At 34.6% G+C, this 18,267-nt stretch overlaps 1 protein-coding gene across 4 annotated transcripts in view; it reads left to right on the top strand.

The window, feature by feature from the left end:
• Window positions 1–15,894, top strand: part of Itprid2 (ITPR interacting domain containing 2) — a 36,275-nt gene extending 20,381 nt beyond the window's left edge. For 2 of the 4 annotated variants that reach the window (XM_076865864.1, XM_076865863.1), the window contains exons 10-18: window positions 177–265; window positions 1,628–2,806; window positions 4,646–4,723; window positions 4,803–4,930; window positions 5,335–5,485; window positions 6,793–6,858; window positions 7,506–7,970; window positions 14,861–14,978; window positions 15,768–15,894. In XM_076865864.1, the coding sequence (XP_076721979.1) occupies window positions 177–265; window positions 1,628–2,806; window positions 4,646–4,723; window positions 4,803–4,930; window positions 5,335–5,485; window positions 6,793–6,858; window positions 7,506–7,970; window positions 14,861–14,965 (2,261 nt within the window). In that variant the 3' untranslated portion in view covers window positions 14,966–14,978; window positions 15,768–15,894. The remainder of the gene's footprint in view (window positions 1–176; window positions 266–1,627; window positions 2,807–4,645; window positions 4,724–4,802; window positions 4,931–5,334; window positions 5,486–6,792; window positions 6,859–7,505; window positions 7,971–14,860; window positions 14,979–15,767) is intronic. The other 2 variants (XM_076865865.1, XM_076865866.1) reach the window with 2 other exon arrangements.
• Window positions 15,895–18,267: the final 2,373 nt, after the last annotated feature.

Genomic DNA, 18,267 nt, shown 5'->3' with positions numbered 1-18,267 from the left:
TTCAGTTATCTCCTGTGCTTTGAAGCCACAATTTTTGCATAAGTAATGCATGCTTTTCCAAGAAGGAATCAGTGTTGTGTGTCTTCTATCTGTTTGGAATCGTATCTATAATCAAATCACTTTCATTGAAGCCTTTTTTTATTAATGGTTTTACATCACTTCACTTTTGCTGACAGATCATCTGCTACGTACTGCAAGTCAGCATTCTGATAGCAGTGGTTTTGCTGAAGATTCCACAGACGGTCTCTCCCTAAATCATCTTCAGGTAAAATTCTCTATTGTAATAGGTACTGTGATTAGACTCTTCTTTTTAAACTGATTTTTCAGTTGGTGTATATTCAAGACTGAATCTGTCCTAATCGTTGTTTTCAAATAATAACAAGACTAAAACTTCTGTGATATAGATGTTATCTAAGCACTTCACTATAAATATCAGATTTCACTAATGCTTCATCTCTGACAGAATATTAAAAGCAAACAAACAAAGTCTTCTCCTTCTTAACTTTTGGAGCACCAGAAAACTGATTATTTCGATCATTAATCTGCTTAGTCCATTATTTTTCATCATCATAGTGTTTCAGTATTTTACACTAATTGTTTTGCTTGATGGCTCACATGAAGTGTGGATCCATGGCTTGCTGATATTATACTGACTTTTTATGCAAGGCTCTATTAGATAAACCAGAAAAAAGGCACATTTTTATCTGAGCTTTTAGTCTGTATGTGAAGTCACAAAAAGTCCAGGAAAAGGATCTTTCTTTAAGATTTATGTAAAATATCTTTAAACCGTGTTAAAATTGAAACAAGAAAAGGATAACTCCCAAAGACTCTATAGTCATAGGATCTAAAAGTTAGACAGAAAAGACTCAGAAAGAATAATCAATAGACAGAAAAATTGGGAGATGGAGGGAAGACTTTGAGAAGGCAAGATCATAGCTACTAGGAGACTTATGTTGGAAAGAGTGGTTCTTTTGGCGTAAATGAGGCCAAAGCATGACTGGAGAATAAATCCTTGGTGAGGAAGAGAAAGTGGGAATGTGGACTGTTTTTGTCAGTTTGAGCGAGAGGTCATTTTGTCTTTTTGTGCAGGAATGAAATGACTTAGGGAAGTTGTTCAACTAAGGGAGTAGCCAAAGAGGACAGTTTGATCCAGGAAAGTCTGGGATGAAACAATGGAGGAATACCCTGATGCTGGCGAGAATGTGATTAGAAGTACAGGTTGGAGGGATTAGTCTTAAACAAAGGTGAACAATTTCTTTTCAGAATGGAGTAAAGGAAGGAATTATGGGCAGGAAAACTTGTCAGTGGTATTGGGGAACAATGTGAAGAAATTTCTATTGTTTTTTCGGTGAGTCAGTATTATTTTGGAAGTAAAGAAGGAGGATGTTGGAAAGATTCTTTAAGAAAAATAGTGTAGATTTGAAATAATCATTGTGAAAAAGTGGGAGTTGCGGGGGAAAGGATTTCAGTTGCTGATCAACAGCAGTACAAATATTTTGGAGCAGTGCCAGGGCCACAGCCAAGGTGGGAGACCATAGAAGTGTAGGTGCATGGTTTCTGTTTGGTATTTTGAATGTAATACCTCTTAATTTTATTTTTCATCTTCCCACCTGTTTTCCTTTCACAGGTTCATGAGTCCCTGCAAGCCATGGGGAGTAGTGCTGATAGTTGTGACAGTGAGACAACAGTCACATCATTTGGTGAAGACCTTGTTACGCCAACAGCACAAGACCAGCCTTATTTCAATGAATCAGAGGAGGAATTTCTCACCCCTCTTCAGAAGGAAGGAAGAGCCAAGGCAGCAACAGTTGCTGAATGTGGGACTGTTGAGAATACAGGAAATAAGCAGTCTACCTGTAGTCCAGAGGAACACCTTACTCAAAGTACCAAAATAGAAGAGGATTTGTCTCCAGCACAGACAGTAGAGCTGATGAGGGAAACAAGTGGTGAAAGTGATGTGGATAAAAAAAGTGATGTAGATAAAAGCAGCGAATGTGAATTTACCCAGTACACCACACATCATATTCTGAAATCGTTGGCTTCCATTGAAGCTAAATGCAGTGATCTGAGCTCGGAAAATACAACAGGGCCTCCTTCTTCTGTGGACAGAGTTAATACAGCTTTGCAAAGAGCTCGAATGAAGGTGTGTACTCTGTCAGGTCAAAGAGTAGGGCGTAGCCTGATAAAATCAAAAGATCTGTTAAAACAAAGGTACTTGCTTGCCAAAGCTGGCTATCCTCTGCGAAGGTCTCAGTCTTTACCGACAACTTTATTGAGCCCAGTGAGGGTTGTGTCTTCTGTCAACGTTCGTTTGTCTCCAGGGAAAGAAACCAGATGCAGCCCACCTTCCTTCACCTATAAATATACACCTGAAGAGGAACAGGAAGTGGAAAAAGGGGTGACTGAGCATGACCATCAGTCATTGGTTAAATCCACCATTTTCATCTCTCCGTCATCTGTGAAGAAAGAAGAAGCCAACCAGAGTGAGGTGACCCATTTGGAAGAATGCCATCATGGAAGGACTCCTGCACAGATATCTCAGTCCACCTGCTCCCTTCACTCTGTCCACTCTGAGTGGCAGGAAAGGCCCCTGTGTGAGCATATGAGAACTCTGAGCACACACAGTGTTCCTAACATCTCAGGTGCCACCTGCAGTGCCTTCCCCTCCCCTTTTGGGTGTCCTTACTCACACAGACATGCTGCCTACCCTTACCGAGCATGCTCTGTGAATCCTCCTTCTGCCATAGAAATGCAGTTGCGAAGAGTGTTGCATGATATTAGAAACTCGCTGCAGAATCTTTCACAGGTAGGAGAAAAAAGTTTTCTGAATTTTATATTTTATTGCTCTGAGCATATCTTAATTCACTACGAAGCTAATACCCATCAGATATAAGTACCTTAGCTGTATAATTTCACATGCTTCAACTGTATCCTATAGTCTTCCCTTCTGTTTAATGGGAAAAGTGGAAACTAATCCTGAATAAGTTAATTTCTCTGCTTAGAATCTCCTTCCTTTCCTAGAGGAGAGATTTAGCTCTATAGATATCCTCCCTTTTTTAGCTTTTCTTCTGTTGTCTTTTTCAGCTGTCAACTTTCAGTTGTCCTGATTATTTAAGAAGTCTTTCCTGTCAAAATCCTTTCTCTCCTTTTCTCTGCCATTTGGATGTTTTGACCACCTCTTCCTTTTCTAAGTTTCTTCATGTTGGTTCGGTTGGCACCGTCTTCTGCTGGTTCCACTCATAGCTCTCTAAGTTTTCCCTTCACTACTGATCCCTGATGCTGCTCTCCTGGCACAGAATTAGTCTACTTCCACTGGGTTCAAAGACTGGAACTCCTCCAAAAGAAAATAAACAAAAAAAAAAACCCAAAAATCAGGTAATGTGAATTTAGAATGCATGCATCTCTTATCCTCATGAAAATAGTATTAGACAGGAAGTCCCTTGAAAAGTAAAATCAATGTTGTAATTTGAATATGTAAAAAAATACACCTTTGAAATATAGGTTTTTATCTCAATGACAGTTGTTTCCTAATGGTTTGCACTCTAACCAGAATGTTGGTGTTTCTTCTTTACAAAACCTGGTTCTGTCTATGACTGAGATGTTTAAGCTTTTCGTTGTAATTATTGTGAAGCTGGGGATTTCCAGGGACCTGTCCACCTGTTACACCTCTGTGGCACACCTTTCCAGGTGCAAGTTTGTCTGCTCTAGCTGTGTGATCTTCCTCTTGGATGACCCCTCAGTGATGGAGTGCATCAATCTCCCCACCCCTCTCTCACCCCACTAGATAAACACTCTATCCAGTCTCCTTGCTTAGGTGTGTGCTCCTGCCACATTGGCCTGTAGGGCTCTCAGTAGTTGTGAATTCTTAGGGATCTGCACATGCCATTTTGGGTTTTGTTTTTTGTTTTTGTGGGGTTTTTTTTTTGTGTGTGTGTGTGGTTTGTTTGTTTGTTTAACCTTGAATGCTCTTCCCTTGTATTTCTTTGCATGACCAAGTCCCATTTACTGTTAAAGCTCAGCTCAGGTGTTAACCATGGTTAATAAAACTTAACCTAATGTGAATTTGTGAATTTTTGTTTGTGTCTATTGTAGCACACCCATCCTAAGATTATAATAAAAATTTAAGCTTCTCTTTATTCTTTCTTATAGTGTAAGAACCCTTGAAGGCTGGGGCATGGGGTACCTTTTATCTCCACTGCCTAAAATAGTCTCATATAACAGATGCTCAAAAGTTTAACAGTTGATGGTTACTTGCTATTCCCTCCAGATATGTCAGTAGTTACTGTGATCCCATAATGACATTTGTAGGTGCTTTTTCTGCATTTTTGACTTTCAGTTTTGCTTCTCTACTTTCTCAAGGCAAGAAGGAAGTCCTGTAAAACAAATATGAGCTATATTTTCTCTTTTGCCTCTTTCGCCTTCCAAATATATTGACTTATTCCTGGAGTAGCTAAGAGTAGTAGGTAGCATTGGGGACTTATTTTTTGTTATTATTGTTCTTGCTTACACTATGAAGAGTTTTATTTTGTTTGGTTTTGCCTCAAAAAAAAAATTACACAGGACTTAAGTTCTGCCTTCTTATTACCTTAGAAAATTTGTTGGTACTTTGGCATTGGTTTTTAACCCTGTTTTCATTTGTTTGAAGTACCCTATGATGAGAGGACCTGATTTTGCTGCTGCTCCATATAGTACTCAGAAATCATCTGTTCTACCTCTTTATGAAGTAAGTTCCTACCTAAGTCATTGTGTTACAGAATAATTTGTATGATCTAGAAGTGTAATTTTGTCATATTGCATTTTAGAATACTTTTCAGGAGCTTCAAACAATGAGGCGGAGCCTGAATTTGTTTAGAACACAAATGATGGATTTAGAGTTGGCAATGCTACGTCAGCAAACCATGGTTTATCACCACATGACTGAGGAGGAAAGGTAAAAGTTCATTTTTTTTAAAGATTTTTTCATTCAAAGGAGCATTTGTAACATTTTTTTTTTTAAATGAGACTTTATTTCCACTGCCGTATACCCTGTAACTGTTTTGTGAACCACTATAGATAAAGTTGGGCATACATAATTAACGTTAACTTTTGTACCTTCAGTGTATAAGGAAGATGGTTGGTTGTGAGCAGCTTCTCAGTGTGCAGGATAGTTGTGAGAGAGAATAGAGGAACAAAAACCATTGTCCTAGCGGTTACACCTCTTATAGTTGTCATGTGAATTTATAAAACTTGGAATTGAGTACCTTCTGTTAGCTTACAGTAGTTTTTAAAAAAGGTTGTAAATAGGAACCTCCAAACTACCTTTTTCAAACTTTGTATCTCTCACAATACCGATAGGTATGAAGTTGAACAACTGCAGAGTTTGAGAAATTCAGTCCGAATGGAACTTCAGGACCTGGAGCTTCAGCTGGAGGACCGCTTGCTGGGTCTGGATGAACAGCTTCGGGCTGTGCAGGTGCCTTCTCCTTTCCGCTCCTCAGCACTTGTGGTACGCTGCCTACGGGGTTGTCAGGAGTTTTCACTAGCTTTATTGATAAGGTTCCATGTAAATTTAGGACAAATGCCTTCGTTTTAACCTGTTTACTTGAATGGCATTAGAAGCATGCAGAATGTTTAAGCAACTTTTCTACACATCAGTTTCATGTTTAAGTTGTAATAATTTTCTTATATATTAGTTTATTTAGAAATAACATTTAAAATTCTTAATGATAATTTTTAACAATACAGAAAATAAAGGGCAGTGCAAAAGTTTAGATTTTTTGAAGAAAAAATTGTGGTGAATCAAATACAACTAATTTAAATTTGAATCACTGCATATAATTCCAAAGAACTGACATATATTTTACTCAGTTTTTCTCCCTTCTCTTCCATTTAAATAAATAATTGTTTATCGTTAAGTCTTTCCTTAATTTTAGATTCTATTCCATCCTTTAATTTTTTAATGTTTATTATTTTTTTTCTTTTTCTCTTTTTTTGTGCTGTTGGAGAGTAAACCCAGGGCCTCCACATTCTAAGCATACACCCTTCCACTGAGAGAAACCTAATGTCACTTACCCTTAGTTATGTTTTTAAGGGATCAAGTGAGGTATTTTGATAGAAAATGTGTGTGCAACCAAGATAATAAAAAGAAACACTACTTGTCTTTATTTTGTGCCACTTTGCCATTTTTCATTATTTCTAATGTTTCTTTCCATGAAATTTGGACTTAAACATCATATTTATTTTTACCAATACCTTTGAAGTTGTAAAATATGTTTCTTCGAAGTTTTGAATTCTTTTTTATTACTTTGAAAATATGTTTGATTTTTGTTAAAAATAAATGAATGAGTGGGACATGGTGGCACTTACCTGTAATCCCAGGTACTTGGGAAGTTGAGGCAAGAGAATTGTGAGTTCAAGGATCCAGACAACCAAAAAGACCTTGTGTCAAAAAAAAAAAAGAATAAGTACATACATATGCATATGTATGCATATACATTGAGTAGTAGAATAAGAGTGTATATAAATAGAGAACATAGAATCAAAAATATGTATCATTAACGAGTATATTTTCTAATTATTTTGATCCATCATTCTTTGAAATGTATTATGGTAGGAGCAGAAAATCAACTTTTGTGCATCTTGGTGATGTCAATTTTCAGTCACAATAACATTTCATAAGACTCCATAACAGTTGAGGGTGACCTTTGTGACATAAAGTGGTACTTTTTGGCAATGAGTAGTCAATTATTTTATAAAAAAAAAATTTGAGAAGTTTATGCATACATATGCATGTCTATATTGTTATCTTTTCAGGGGATGTGTGGCAGTAGAAGTGCTGATAACTTGTCATGTCCTTCTCCGCTGAATGTAATGGAACCAGTAAGCTCTCTCCTTTTAAGTCACTGGGAAAGGGAAATGACATTATGTCTCATAAACACACAGTTTCCCAGGGCGGATGAAATGTATGTTTATTTTAAATATAGAATTTCATAAATTAGTTAAATTTAATTGGAAGTGAGTTTTCTCCTTCTGAAGACCATTGCCATCTTAATCCACTAGAAAGCCAGCTTAACTGCAATAGTGATTTATCTGTAGGACCTAAAGGAGATGATACACCATTAAAAATATTTATTCTCCAAGGGAAATAAGCTTTCCCAGTTAGATACTATTCTTTAGATCTGTAAGATGACTGCATTTTGAACAAATTTGACTTTTATTATAATTTAGACAAATTGTTTTATTAGAATGCAAAGCATTATGTGTAACTATGTTGTTTTTCTTTACCTGTGTGGTTATAAGTAAAATTTCATCCCATTGTGTGTTCTAGTTGCCCAATTTATTGCTTGAGCTTGCCATGAATTTAAGCTTGTGATCTTTGTGAATCAGTTTGACTAGTTAATAAATAAGTGAAATATAATTATATCTTTACAAGTTCATAATTTTTGACAATAATCATAAGTTAGGAATTGAACTTCAATAACCAACCTTAATATTGAGAGAGAAAAATAACAATTTTTCTGATCCAGGTCACTGAACTGATGCGAGAACAGTCATACTTGAAGTCTGAATTGGGCCTTGGACTTGGAGAAATGGGATATGAAATCCCTCCTGGAGAAAGCTCAGAATCAGTTTTCTCCCATGCAACATCAGAGTCATCTTCTGTGTGTTCTGGTCCCTCTCATGCTAACAGAAGAACTGGAGTGCCTTCGGGTGACTCAGGGGGAAAACACAAAGCTCATTTTGTGGCAAGAAAGAAAGTATTCCGAGCATCAGTGGCTCTAACACCAACCGCTCCTTCTAGAACAGGCTCTGTGCAGACTCCTCCAGAGCTGGAGAGTTTTGAAGAAGTTGGAGCAGCTGAAGAAGCCTCACGGGTTGTAAGACCTAAGTCTGAAGTGGAAGAAGGGCCTGAAAAACTGCCCCCAAAGCCAGCTGCAGAGGAAATGCATAGAAATGTGGAGCAGAACGAGTTGCAGCAAGTCATACGGGAGGTGGGTAAAATCTGCGCTTCATTTGTATGGAGATGGATGTTTTGCATTATTTATAAGATATTCTTTTTATTCATAGTATTCAGTAATTTTAAGAGAGCTTTTAAATTAACTTTTCCCATTGATCTAATTCATATCTATTAAAATATGTTCATAATAGCATTTCTGCAAACTTCATACTTCAATGTGAAATAATTGCAGTTCTCTATATTCAGTGTGGTGAAAACATGTTTGTAGAGTTTGAAGCACATAAACACATTACAGTCTGTCCCTCTTTGACTCTTCCATATCTGGAGCATTAAGGATTACAATTTTGGTCTTTTCCAGGATTAAAGGCTATCATTTATTATTTTAACTGATGTAAGAAAATAATGTTGTGGTTTTAAGAAGTATAAAGAATTTGATGTACTTGGTGGGTGAAGAAGTGTGGAAATTTGAAGTTGTTCAAAAATTGAAATCAATACAAAAAGAAGATTTAATTTGAATAATAACAGCATGAGAATCTGAAGCATTAACAAGAATTCTAGGTTACCAAAGGGCCTGCAAAAAATTACAAAGGTTGTAGGCAAAGGTGACAGATTAGTTGAGAAAATTTATATAATAACTTTTTAGCATTGAATGTTAATAAGAAGGAATAGTATATCTTATTTAAAAAGGGCGGGCCCCATAGGTATACTTTTATGATGGATCCTACCCACCTTTTCTTCTTAAATCACACTGTCCTTTTGGTTGTAAAACCTAGTAGCTTACACAGGATAAAATTACACAGGCTGAATATTTTGCCTTCTGTTCTACTTTCTTGTCTTAAGAACTCTTAAGAGTAATAAGGCAGAAGCATATTACCTGTAGTTTTTTCCAGCCAAGGCACTAAGACCCCATATAAGAAAAGATTTTTTTTTCATTATGTCTGTTAGTGAAAAAGAATATCCTATACATTTTTTTAAAAAATCACTTTAGGGACTGAGGAGGTAACTCAGTGATTAATCACATACTTAGCTTGTGTGAGACCTTTGGTTTGATCCCAACAACAACAACAATTAAAATTTTTTTATGAGTGTCTGAGAATATGCTCTGTAAAGAGGGATAAAAGAAAAATACAAGTAAGATATGAAGACCATACACTTAAAATTCTGGTAGGAATTGATAAATAAGACTAACTCAAGAGATGATGGAAAAATTGCACAGAAAAGCATTTTGCAAGGTCATCAAAAGTTTCAAGTTTCAATCTATTTTGGATCATGAGTTTTAAGATCAGAGATGCTCAACTTTTAAAGTCTGTGCAACCATTTCAGAAAATTAGCAAAACTCCAAAATTTGAAATATTTCTGGTCCCAAGCATACAGATTCTCAATCTTTATAAGGTATTGAAGAACTAGGAATTTAGGAATGGGAAAGGTCAAAATGAGGCCAGAGAAATTAGTCACTGGCTCCCACTTTTTAAAAACTGTGTCATCAATATAATTAGCAATATAAATCTAATATATTTTAGAATTAATTTTTAGCAAAGAACAGATTTCTAGTGGTTATAGATCAAGAATAGTGGCAAAAGACCAGAATCTTTCCTCAAATGGGCCATTGATCCTTTCAGCCCAGAGATTATTTTATATATCTTAAGTGCCATCATTTGCAGCTGTATGATAGTATCTTGAGAAACTATTTAAATATAAATACCATCAGTTCTGCTATGTACACAGATAATAAATGCGATCCTGAAAATCTCTGCTGTGTAAACTCATGCAATCAAAAACCTTAGGGCTTATGCAGGAAATAGAATTTAGAGGCATAACACTCAAAACTTCATCAGGGATATTTAAAAAGGCAAAAAATAGAAACTGAATCAAAATAGTAACATAGTTTTATACATTTTAAATGGTTGAGAAATACAAAAATGCTGCAACAAATATCATATTTAACCTTGAAAAAACCTTGAGGTGTGCTTGTAGAATTGGGCTTTGGAAGGATTGCAGTTTGTGAGTTGTTGTAAAGGGGTGGAAGGAGAGGAACCTGAAATCTGACAGAAAGCTTTGATGCCCAGTATGGATAGGTATGGCTCATACAGACAACTGAGATTTCTGGATAGTGTTTAAATTATGTGCATTTTTGTGCTGTGTATCTAGGTTCAGCTGAATGCTGTTAATTCTGTTTATGTACTGTTGTGGATGAAAGTACACATAAGTAAATGTGTAATTTGCATTATACACAAGTTGTTTCCTAATATTTCAACCATGTTGAAACAAATTTACATTTTCAAAATAAGTATCATAGCAGAACACAGCATGTTCTTCATTTATTTTCATTACATGAAGCTACCAGCCAAAACTTTAGAAAGTGTTAATTCTGTGAATTTATTTGTCCTATAAAAGTATTTATTTTTGAAAGTTGATTGTTGCTGGTTAACACTTAGTAAACTTGTCTGTCCAACGTATTCAGTCAGATGTGCCTTTGGTTAGTAAAACTTTCTCATACTATATTTGCTAACCAAGGAACTAGGTTTTAAGTAACGTTTTTTAAAGAAATGTGATTTTTTAATTTGTTCCAATTAGTTATACATAACAGCAGAATACATTTCAACTCATTGTATACAAGTGGAACACAACTTTTCAGTTCTCTGGTTGTACATGATACAGAGTCACACCATTTGTGCAGTCATACATGTACATAGGATAATTATTACCGTCTCATTTCACCATCCCCCACCCCCGTACTCCCTCTCTTCCTCTCCTTTCCTGCTGCCCAATCCATTCTTCCCATGCCCCCTGACCCCACTCCAGTATGGATCAGCATCCACATATCAGAGAAAACATTCAGCCTTTGGTTTTTTGGGATTGACTTACTTCGCTTAACATTATATTATCCAACTCCATCCATTGACCTGAAAATGCCATAATTTTATTCTCTTTTAATGCTGAGTAATATTCCATTGTATATATATATACCACTGTTTCTTTATCCATTCATCTATTGAAGGGCATCTAGGTTGCTTCCACAGTTTGTTTATTGTGAATTGAGCTGCTATACACACTGATGTGGCTGTGTCACTGTAGTATGATTTTAAATCCTTTGGGTATAGAAAAGGGAGTGGGATAGCTGGGTTAAATGCTGGTTCCTTCCCAAGTTTTCTAAGGAATCTCCATACTGCTTTCTAGAGCTGTTGCACCAATTTGCACTTCACCAGCAGTGAGTGTGCTCTTTTCCCACATCCTCACCAAGACTTGTCATTGCTAGTATTCTTGTTAATTGCCATTCTGACTGGAGTGAGATGAAATCTTAGAGTAGTTTTGATTTGCAAGCAATGTTGTATTTTTGTGCCCTTTAACTTTGAAAGTTTTCTTGAAAACTTGACATTATTTTGCTCATTTGGCACAAGTTTTAAACATGTACACTTTAGTCCTCATTTTTTAAGTTGTAGTGACCTAATATGTACTGTAAGTAATTTAACTTTAGACAGGAATATTGATATTTTTGGCCAATAGAATATCATGAGAAAAGTCCTTTGTTGCCATTTTGGTGCCTTGATCCTGGAGAATTATTTAATCATTTACAGGAATCTCCTATTAAGCATGAAAAATTTTATATTTTGCAGACATTCAAACTGGCATGCAAGGCACATGTTTGAAATGTTAAGTCCATTAATTAGAAACTACTGAGTTCATAATTTGGCATAGTTTGAAGGAAGTTGGGCTTAACATTTACTCTTGCTGTCTGCAAGGAAGGACTTACCAAGCAAAATATATAGATCAAACAGGGCATAAGAGGAATACTGGTGTACTTAAGAAGACGGATGCATTTGAAGTACTTTAAGGGCATGTATTAAGAGATAAATTAATCAAATGCTGGTGATAATTTTCAAAATATCATTTGTTTATATTATTTTGGCTCCATTACAGTGGTTTTCTGCTTAAAAGTTTGCTTACACAATAGTTAATTCAGATTAGTCTTCATTCCATTTATTTCCAATTGGTGATCTTTTTACTTAAAATGCACTTGGTATTAAATTCCTTTATTTTTTTAAAGCTCATTGTATCTGTTACCAAGAAAATTAAATTAGATTCTGTCTTTCCAGTAAATTCTGAGCCCCTAACCCTTTTGACAAAGATACCATTCAGGAAGACAAGGTTTAATCTTTAAATCTTGCAGGTGAGGATCAAGCATTGGCAGGCACTTTCAGGGAAGTTTTCTTATTGCACTCATGGGTGCATAAAAACAATGGTGATCTGTCAGGGCTTTTTTCTATTATTGCACCATCTGTGAGGTTTTAAAAAAGAATGCTTTTGTTGTTAATAATGTTTTAATATAATAGAATTTCTTTGGAAGGAGACTACTGAAATAAAGCCCTTCCAGACAAATATCTGATACATTCATTTGGTAACTCAACTTGTATCAGATTAAAGGGACTCCTTGTCTGCCCAGATTGTGTACATTATAGTAGGAAAAATGTACACTGTGTTAGAATTTGCCCCAGTTATTGATGACTTATGTTATCAGTGGCCTGAAAATGTTTAGTTATTTTAAAAATATATATGAGTTTGTATATTACAAGATGATTTGATAGGATGAACAAAACTGTGGCCACAGAAGCAAATTCAACAGAACTCGAAAGAGTAAAGGTAGATGGCTGCGTGTTTAGAAAGTTGTTCTGTGTTTATTGAAGTTCCTAGGCTTGGTTTCTGCCTTTTAGGATCTTTATTACAGCACATCTGACATGTTTTTAAACATGTATTTTAGTAAGGCAGAGCTCACCATGTGTCTCTGTTGGAACTTTCTTAGAGATCACTTGATAAGGAGGCTGTAGTGCAGAGTAGATGCATATTAAATAGATGTGCTGCCCCACACTCCACACTTGGAGTCAGTATGTGTTGCTGATGTTTATCTCTTCTCCCTCTTTTGCTCACTCATTCATTCATTCGTTTGTTTATTGAGCAATTACTTTTAAGTATGAATACATTGATAAGCTAGACCTGATCCCCTCTGGGAAGTAGCTAACCATGTTTTCCACTTGATCTCATTCTTTCATTCATATTTCCTCTCCTTTTGGAAAGAACTCGCTTAGTTTCTGTTCTACCTCCAATTCATCCAAGATGCTCTTGATGCAAAGTTTTTTATCTTCATGATTCTATGAAATTTTCTTCATTTTTTGAAACTTGCTATTTAAGATCTGTCATTCTCTGAGAATTTTTAAACTTTTTTCCTTTTCTAGCCCATACTTGTTTCAAAAATTTTCAAAATTTATTCTGTTCTTTTGTCGTTAATGGGTTAATAAAATTGTTTATCCTTTAACATTTTATGAGCTAATATTCATATTATATCCATCTAGATAACGTTCTTGATAGTAGAGCTAGCTAGCTGTAGCCCTTGCTATTCAGGGCTCAGCTCTCAAGTAGCTGGGACTACAAGCGTATAACACCAAGCCTTGCTCTTAGAGATTCTTCTATGCTTTTCACAAGTATTTTCTGAATTCCCCCCAAATGCTTGGCAGATGTTGTTTGGTAAAGAATACTTTTTGAGTAGTTTGGTTTTTGAATGATGAAGAACAAGGAGACAATAAAATTGCCATATTGCATTGGCAACTGAACTGGAAAAACTTTATACTCACTGTCTTATAAATGTAGATTTGCAGTTACTCTGTGTACACATATTGTATTCGTGCTTACATACTGTAGCTAAGTGATTCTGGTTTCATGTTTGTACCTAACACACATTCATTTAGAAAACGAATCTGAAATGCTATGAACTTGAAAAACTTTTGGTGCTATTTAAAATTTAGAAATATTTTAGAAAATGAAAAGCTTATGTTTATTTAAGTACATGCCAGTGCAGATGGTTGGTAGATAAGGAACATTTTTGTTTCTATGAATAACTATGCATAGGTCTATGTATTGAATACCAATTTTGCCTGACAGATTAATACAGAAACATTTTTGGAAAGACTTCAGTGGGAATGTGTTTAAGACGTACTTAAGAATGTTTTAGGAAGTAGATCAGGCTGACAGGAAACTGTGGAAATGTAGAATTTTTAAAAGCTAGTTAAGAGTGTCTCAAGTGCTAATTTGGGAAAGCATTATCAGTTTACTTCAGGAAATACACATTTAAAGCCTTCACAGAGGGCTATTTGGAGACAGTGCTGTATCATTAGAGAGAATGGGTGGGGATGGGCATATGAAGTACTTAGACATCTGGAGAAGAAAATCAGCATGGAATTACCATTGACCCAGGTCTGCTTGCCTTTTTCAACAATAAAATGAGATTTATACCCTTACCTGAAGTAACAGACTAACAACACATGTACAACACTAAAGAAAAAAAACATATTTTATTAGAGTTTAAGGTTATTTTGAGGTTGTTCTTTGTGTTTAAAAATACTTTACTAAATGATAATTTCCTCTTTCCATTTAAAATGTGCATGTAAGGTTAGAGCAATATATAACTTCTTTACATAGTTTGCTTTCATTGATATAAGTAAGCAAATATGCCTGTGTCATTTTGCTAATAGTGGATTTTCTTAGGGCATTGTGGTAACTACCTTACAGAGGCAGACCTTATAATAGAAAGCATCAAAGTAAACCAAACATTTCATTAGTCCTTCCAGGTTACTTTGTGTTGTGAAGTAAATTATTTAGTCAGTGAAATAACATTTTCTGATGTTCTCAATTTAAGAATTGTGACATTTCATAATGTAGTTAGCTGTGATTAGGCCTCAGAGGCTGATCTGGGTTCGAGGATAGGTGGCTTGAAATTTCCACTGCTTCTTTGCTATTATGTGGAGGTTCCCATTAAGGTTGCAGTTTTCCCTGTGGTTTAGCTAATAGCAGGAATTTATTGCTATTTATATTTTTCTTAAAACTGAAAAACTGGATTATATTGTCAAATGCTAATTTTTCCCATTTCCATTATAGATAAAAGAGTCAATTGTTGGGGAAATCAGAAGGGAAATTGTAAGTGGACTTTTGGCAGCAGTATCTTCAAGTAAATCATCTAATCCTAAGCAAGATAGTAATTAAGTGGAATTTTTAGGTAAGTTTTTCTAAATTTCTTTGTTTAGCTAAATATAAGTTAACATAGTTTTTAATTTTTTTTTGTTTTCTTAGCACATAATTTTCTTTCTCTAGGTAAAATTTTATTTTTGTAACTTTTATAATTACAGTTTGAGAATCTTATAAACTCCATTTGAAGTGTAAGCAAGTCAAATGTTAACTTCCACAGAATTACTATATTGTGTTTTTTAAATTTAAATTTCACTGTAGTTAAATAAATCCTGGAATTGGGTCTTTAGATCTGAGTCTTATTTTGCTGACATTATAATGGTGTTTCAGATGCACAGTTTTTAGAACAAGATTTTGAGAATTAATCACAAATTCCTAGTATCTTTCCATTTGTTTATCTTTTAAAGGAACATATCCCATAGATCCATTTATAATAATTCATCTCAAATCATAATTTGTATTGTTAATAATAATACTTGGTAAATGCAAAAAGGAATAATATGCTTCACTTCAGTAGGGTAATACTTTTTGTAGATATGAAAAATTATATAGGAAACAAAATAAAATTTGAAAAATATAATATGTAATTTTAGCTGTGGAAAATGAAAGAAATATTTTAAATTATGTCATAAGAAACTAATAGGATCTAGATTTTTTAAAAAATCTAGATAAAAGAATTAACTTTCCAAAAGATGTGCATCCTGTGACCCCAGGATGATCATGATATATACTTGGATAAAATTTGTATCTACCTTTTAAAGACTCCCTTAGCAATAGTGTTTGAAGAGTATTTAATGCTGATGTCTCTTTCTCTTTTAAGGTGGGCATGGATCCGGTTAGTTGTGACTATTGGAATTATCGATGATATACACTGGTGGAGGTGTAATCTGTACTTCAGAGATACTGTCTGCTGAGCGAGGCTACTGTATACAGTGTACAGTGTGTATCTCCCCTATGCATATCTTTCAAAAAACATACATAGAAACTAGGCACTTTGCTGATTATTTCTTTTCTAATCTCTCAAAACTGTAGCAATTTGGGAAAGCCTAATATTTATTTGTATGTCGATATTTTTCCAATTGATTCCCTATGTAGAATTAATTATAAAACTTGAAGACTTCCAGACATAACCAATTTATAAATAACATATTTCTTCAGACTAGCTTCTTACAACACTGACCTCTATGAGGTATTTACTGTGCAATAACTGATTCATTTTTTGAGAGCTTGAAGCAACCAATGATTTTCCCTCCACTGCTGTTAATTAGTGTCACTTTCAAGAAGACAAATTGTTCTGTTGTAAAAATTGCTCTTATTCTTGAGGAGGCTACTAATAGCAGTAGGTTAGAATTATATGAGGTTACCTACAACTACTCAATGTTCTTACACTGTAAGCCTCATTGCTTTATCCCCAAACAAATGTAATTTTATTACAGCTTACGTAGTATTTTTCTTTTGGAAATGTGCCTTATGTTAAACACTATGTACTTTTTGCATTGTCCAGACTTCTTCTTATAAGGAGATGTTTCTTCTTCTTTTAGACTACATAGTAGAGTATTGTCAAAATAATGGGGCCTTTGACTTGAATGGATAGAAATGAATAAGCTGGTTTTTTGTTTTTTCAAAATGGAAGTAATTTAGAGTTGTTCTCCTCATATATAAATGATTTTAGTTTGGTTTTAACCAGTCAAAACTTTGTTTATATGAAAGAAAAAGTAAAATGGTCTCCTATTTGGTTTTATATGTGTTAAATAAATGTGAAAAGTAACAACCAAATGTCGTTGGAATTATTCTTTCAGCATTTATAATTTTCAACTCCTCTTACATTTCTTTGTGTGTGAAATTTTAATTGAAAGTGGTTGAGATGTTAACAGTGTTCTTTGAAAGAATATATAAAAGGTTTATAATGTTTGAAATACTACACAAAGGTTGATTTCTAAAAACCTATATTAAAACAATAAAATATTTATTTTTGCCTAAAATGTTGTTAATGATTTCTTGTATTGCAACATGAATAATTTGGATTAGATTCAATGAATAACAAATAAGTTCCAGTAGAATTGCAGCATAGACTCCAGTAGGTTGCTATTCTCTTCCTGGAGTGGCTTCTGTGATGCTTTCCACAGATGCAGCTGAGTCTGGACCACCGTGGAGAGGAATATACCGAGGCCTCCTGGGCTCATCTAGTTCTATGGTTACAATGATTCTCATCCAAAGCCAAATAAAACTTTATTTAAAATGTACTACTAAATTTTAAAGAACAGATATGTAAGTGTTCTTTTGTTCTTTGGTAAGATTATTCAACAGTTTAACACACATGCCATGTGAAGAAAAGAGAGCCCTTCCTTTGTTCTATTACTACTTACTGCCTTGGTGGAAAGCAAGATGGTTCAGAGCCCAGCTTTCCCCCATGAATCCCTTGTGCCATTTTGATCATTTCTGCTTTCAGCCCCATCTCTCTGGACTTGACCATGGGTAAAAAGTCTGGAGATGGACATTTGCTGTTTCCCATCCCCTGTTCTCTTCTAGTACTGTCAGCTGTCTTGCCCTCTGCAAACATATCCTCATTTAAATTTACTAATTCAAATCCACCGTGGCTGACTCTTAGTAGGGTTACAGTGTAGGCAAGAGCTGGTCTTTTTCTAGTTTTTGGATCAAAGTCATCTGAATAACAAACATTGAGCATTCCATATTTTTATTTGTCTATTCTGAAATATCACAATTCAATTTAGTCAACCAACATTGAATGAAAAACTGTTGAGTAAAGGGAATAACAATGTTTATGACCTTTTTTTACCACTTGCCAACATTAATTTTACTAACATGAATCAAGACTTTCAAAATTCACAATAGCGATTATTTTAGCATAATTTGTGATTATTATTGTGTTTTTTTTTCCATTTTTGTTTAATAAGCTAAAAGCAGAATGCAAATAACATCACAACTTTATAAGACATACCCTAAGTCATTTTCAGATATCAATTTCCTAGAAGTCTTTCTTTGATCCATTCTACTTGCCAATAATGAAAAAGAGAAATGAATGAAATAGCTTATAATTCTCAGTTTAAGAGTTCATTTACAGTATTTCTTGGTAATTAATGGATTAGCTGCATTTAAGCAAAGGTGACTGAAAATACATTCCTTTAAGATACTTTATGCTTTTCAGTTAATAACAAGGGAAATAAAGGAGGAAACAGTGTCATATGCATATGTGAATTCAAGCACATGCGTAAGATATCACTTTTATATATAATACTTCATAATATTATATTTAGAAAAATATTCTTTTGCAATACAATATATAGAAAAGATAGCTGCTT

The sequence above is a fragment of the Callospermophilus lateralis genome, chromosome 9 (genome assembly GCF_048772815.1).
Source record: "Callospermophilus lateralis isolate mCalLat2 chromosome 9, mCalLat2.hap1, whole genome shotgun sequence".
NCBI lineage: Eukaryota > Metazoa > Chordata > Mammalia > Rodentia > Sciuridae > Callospermophilus > Callospermophilus lateralis.
The sequence above is the reverse complement of the archived record's forward strand: the minus strand, read 5'-3'. Positions and strand labels throughout refer to the sequence as shown.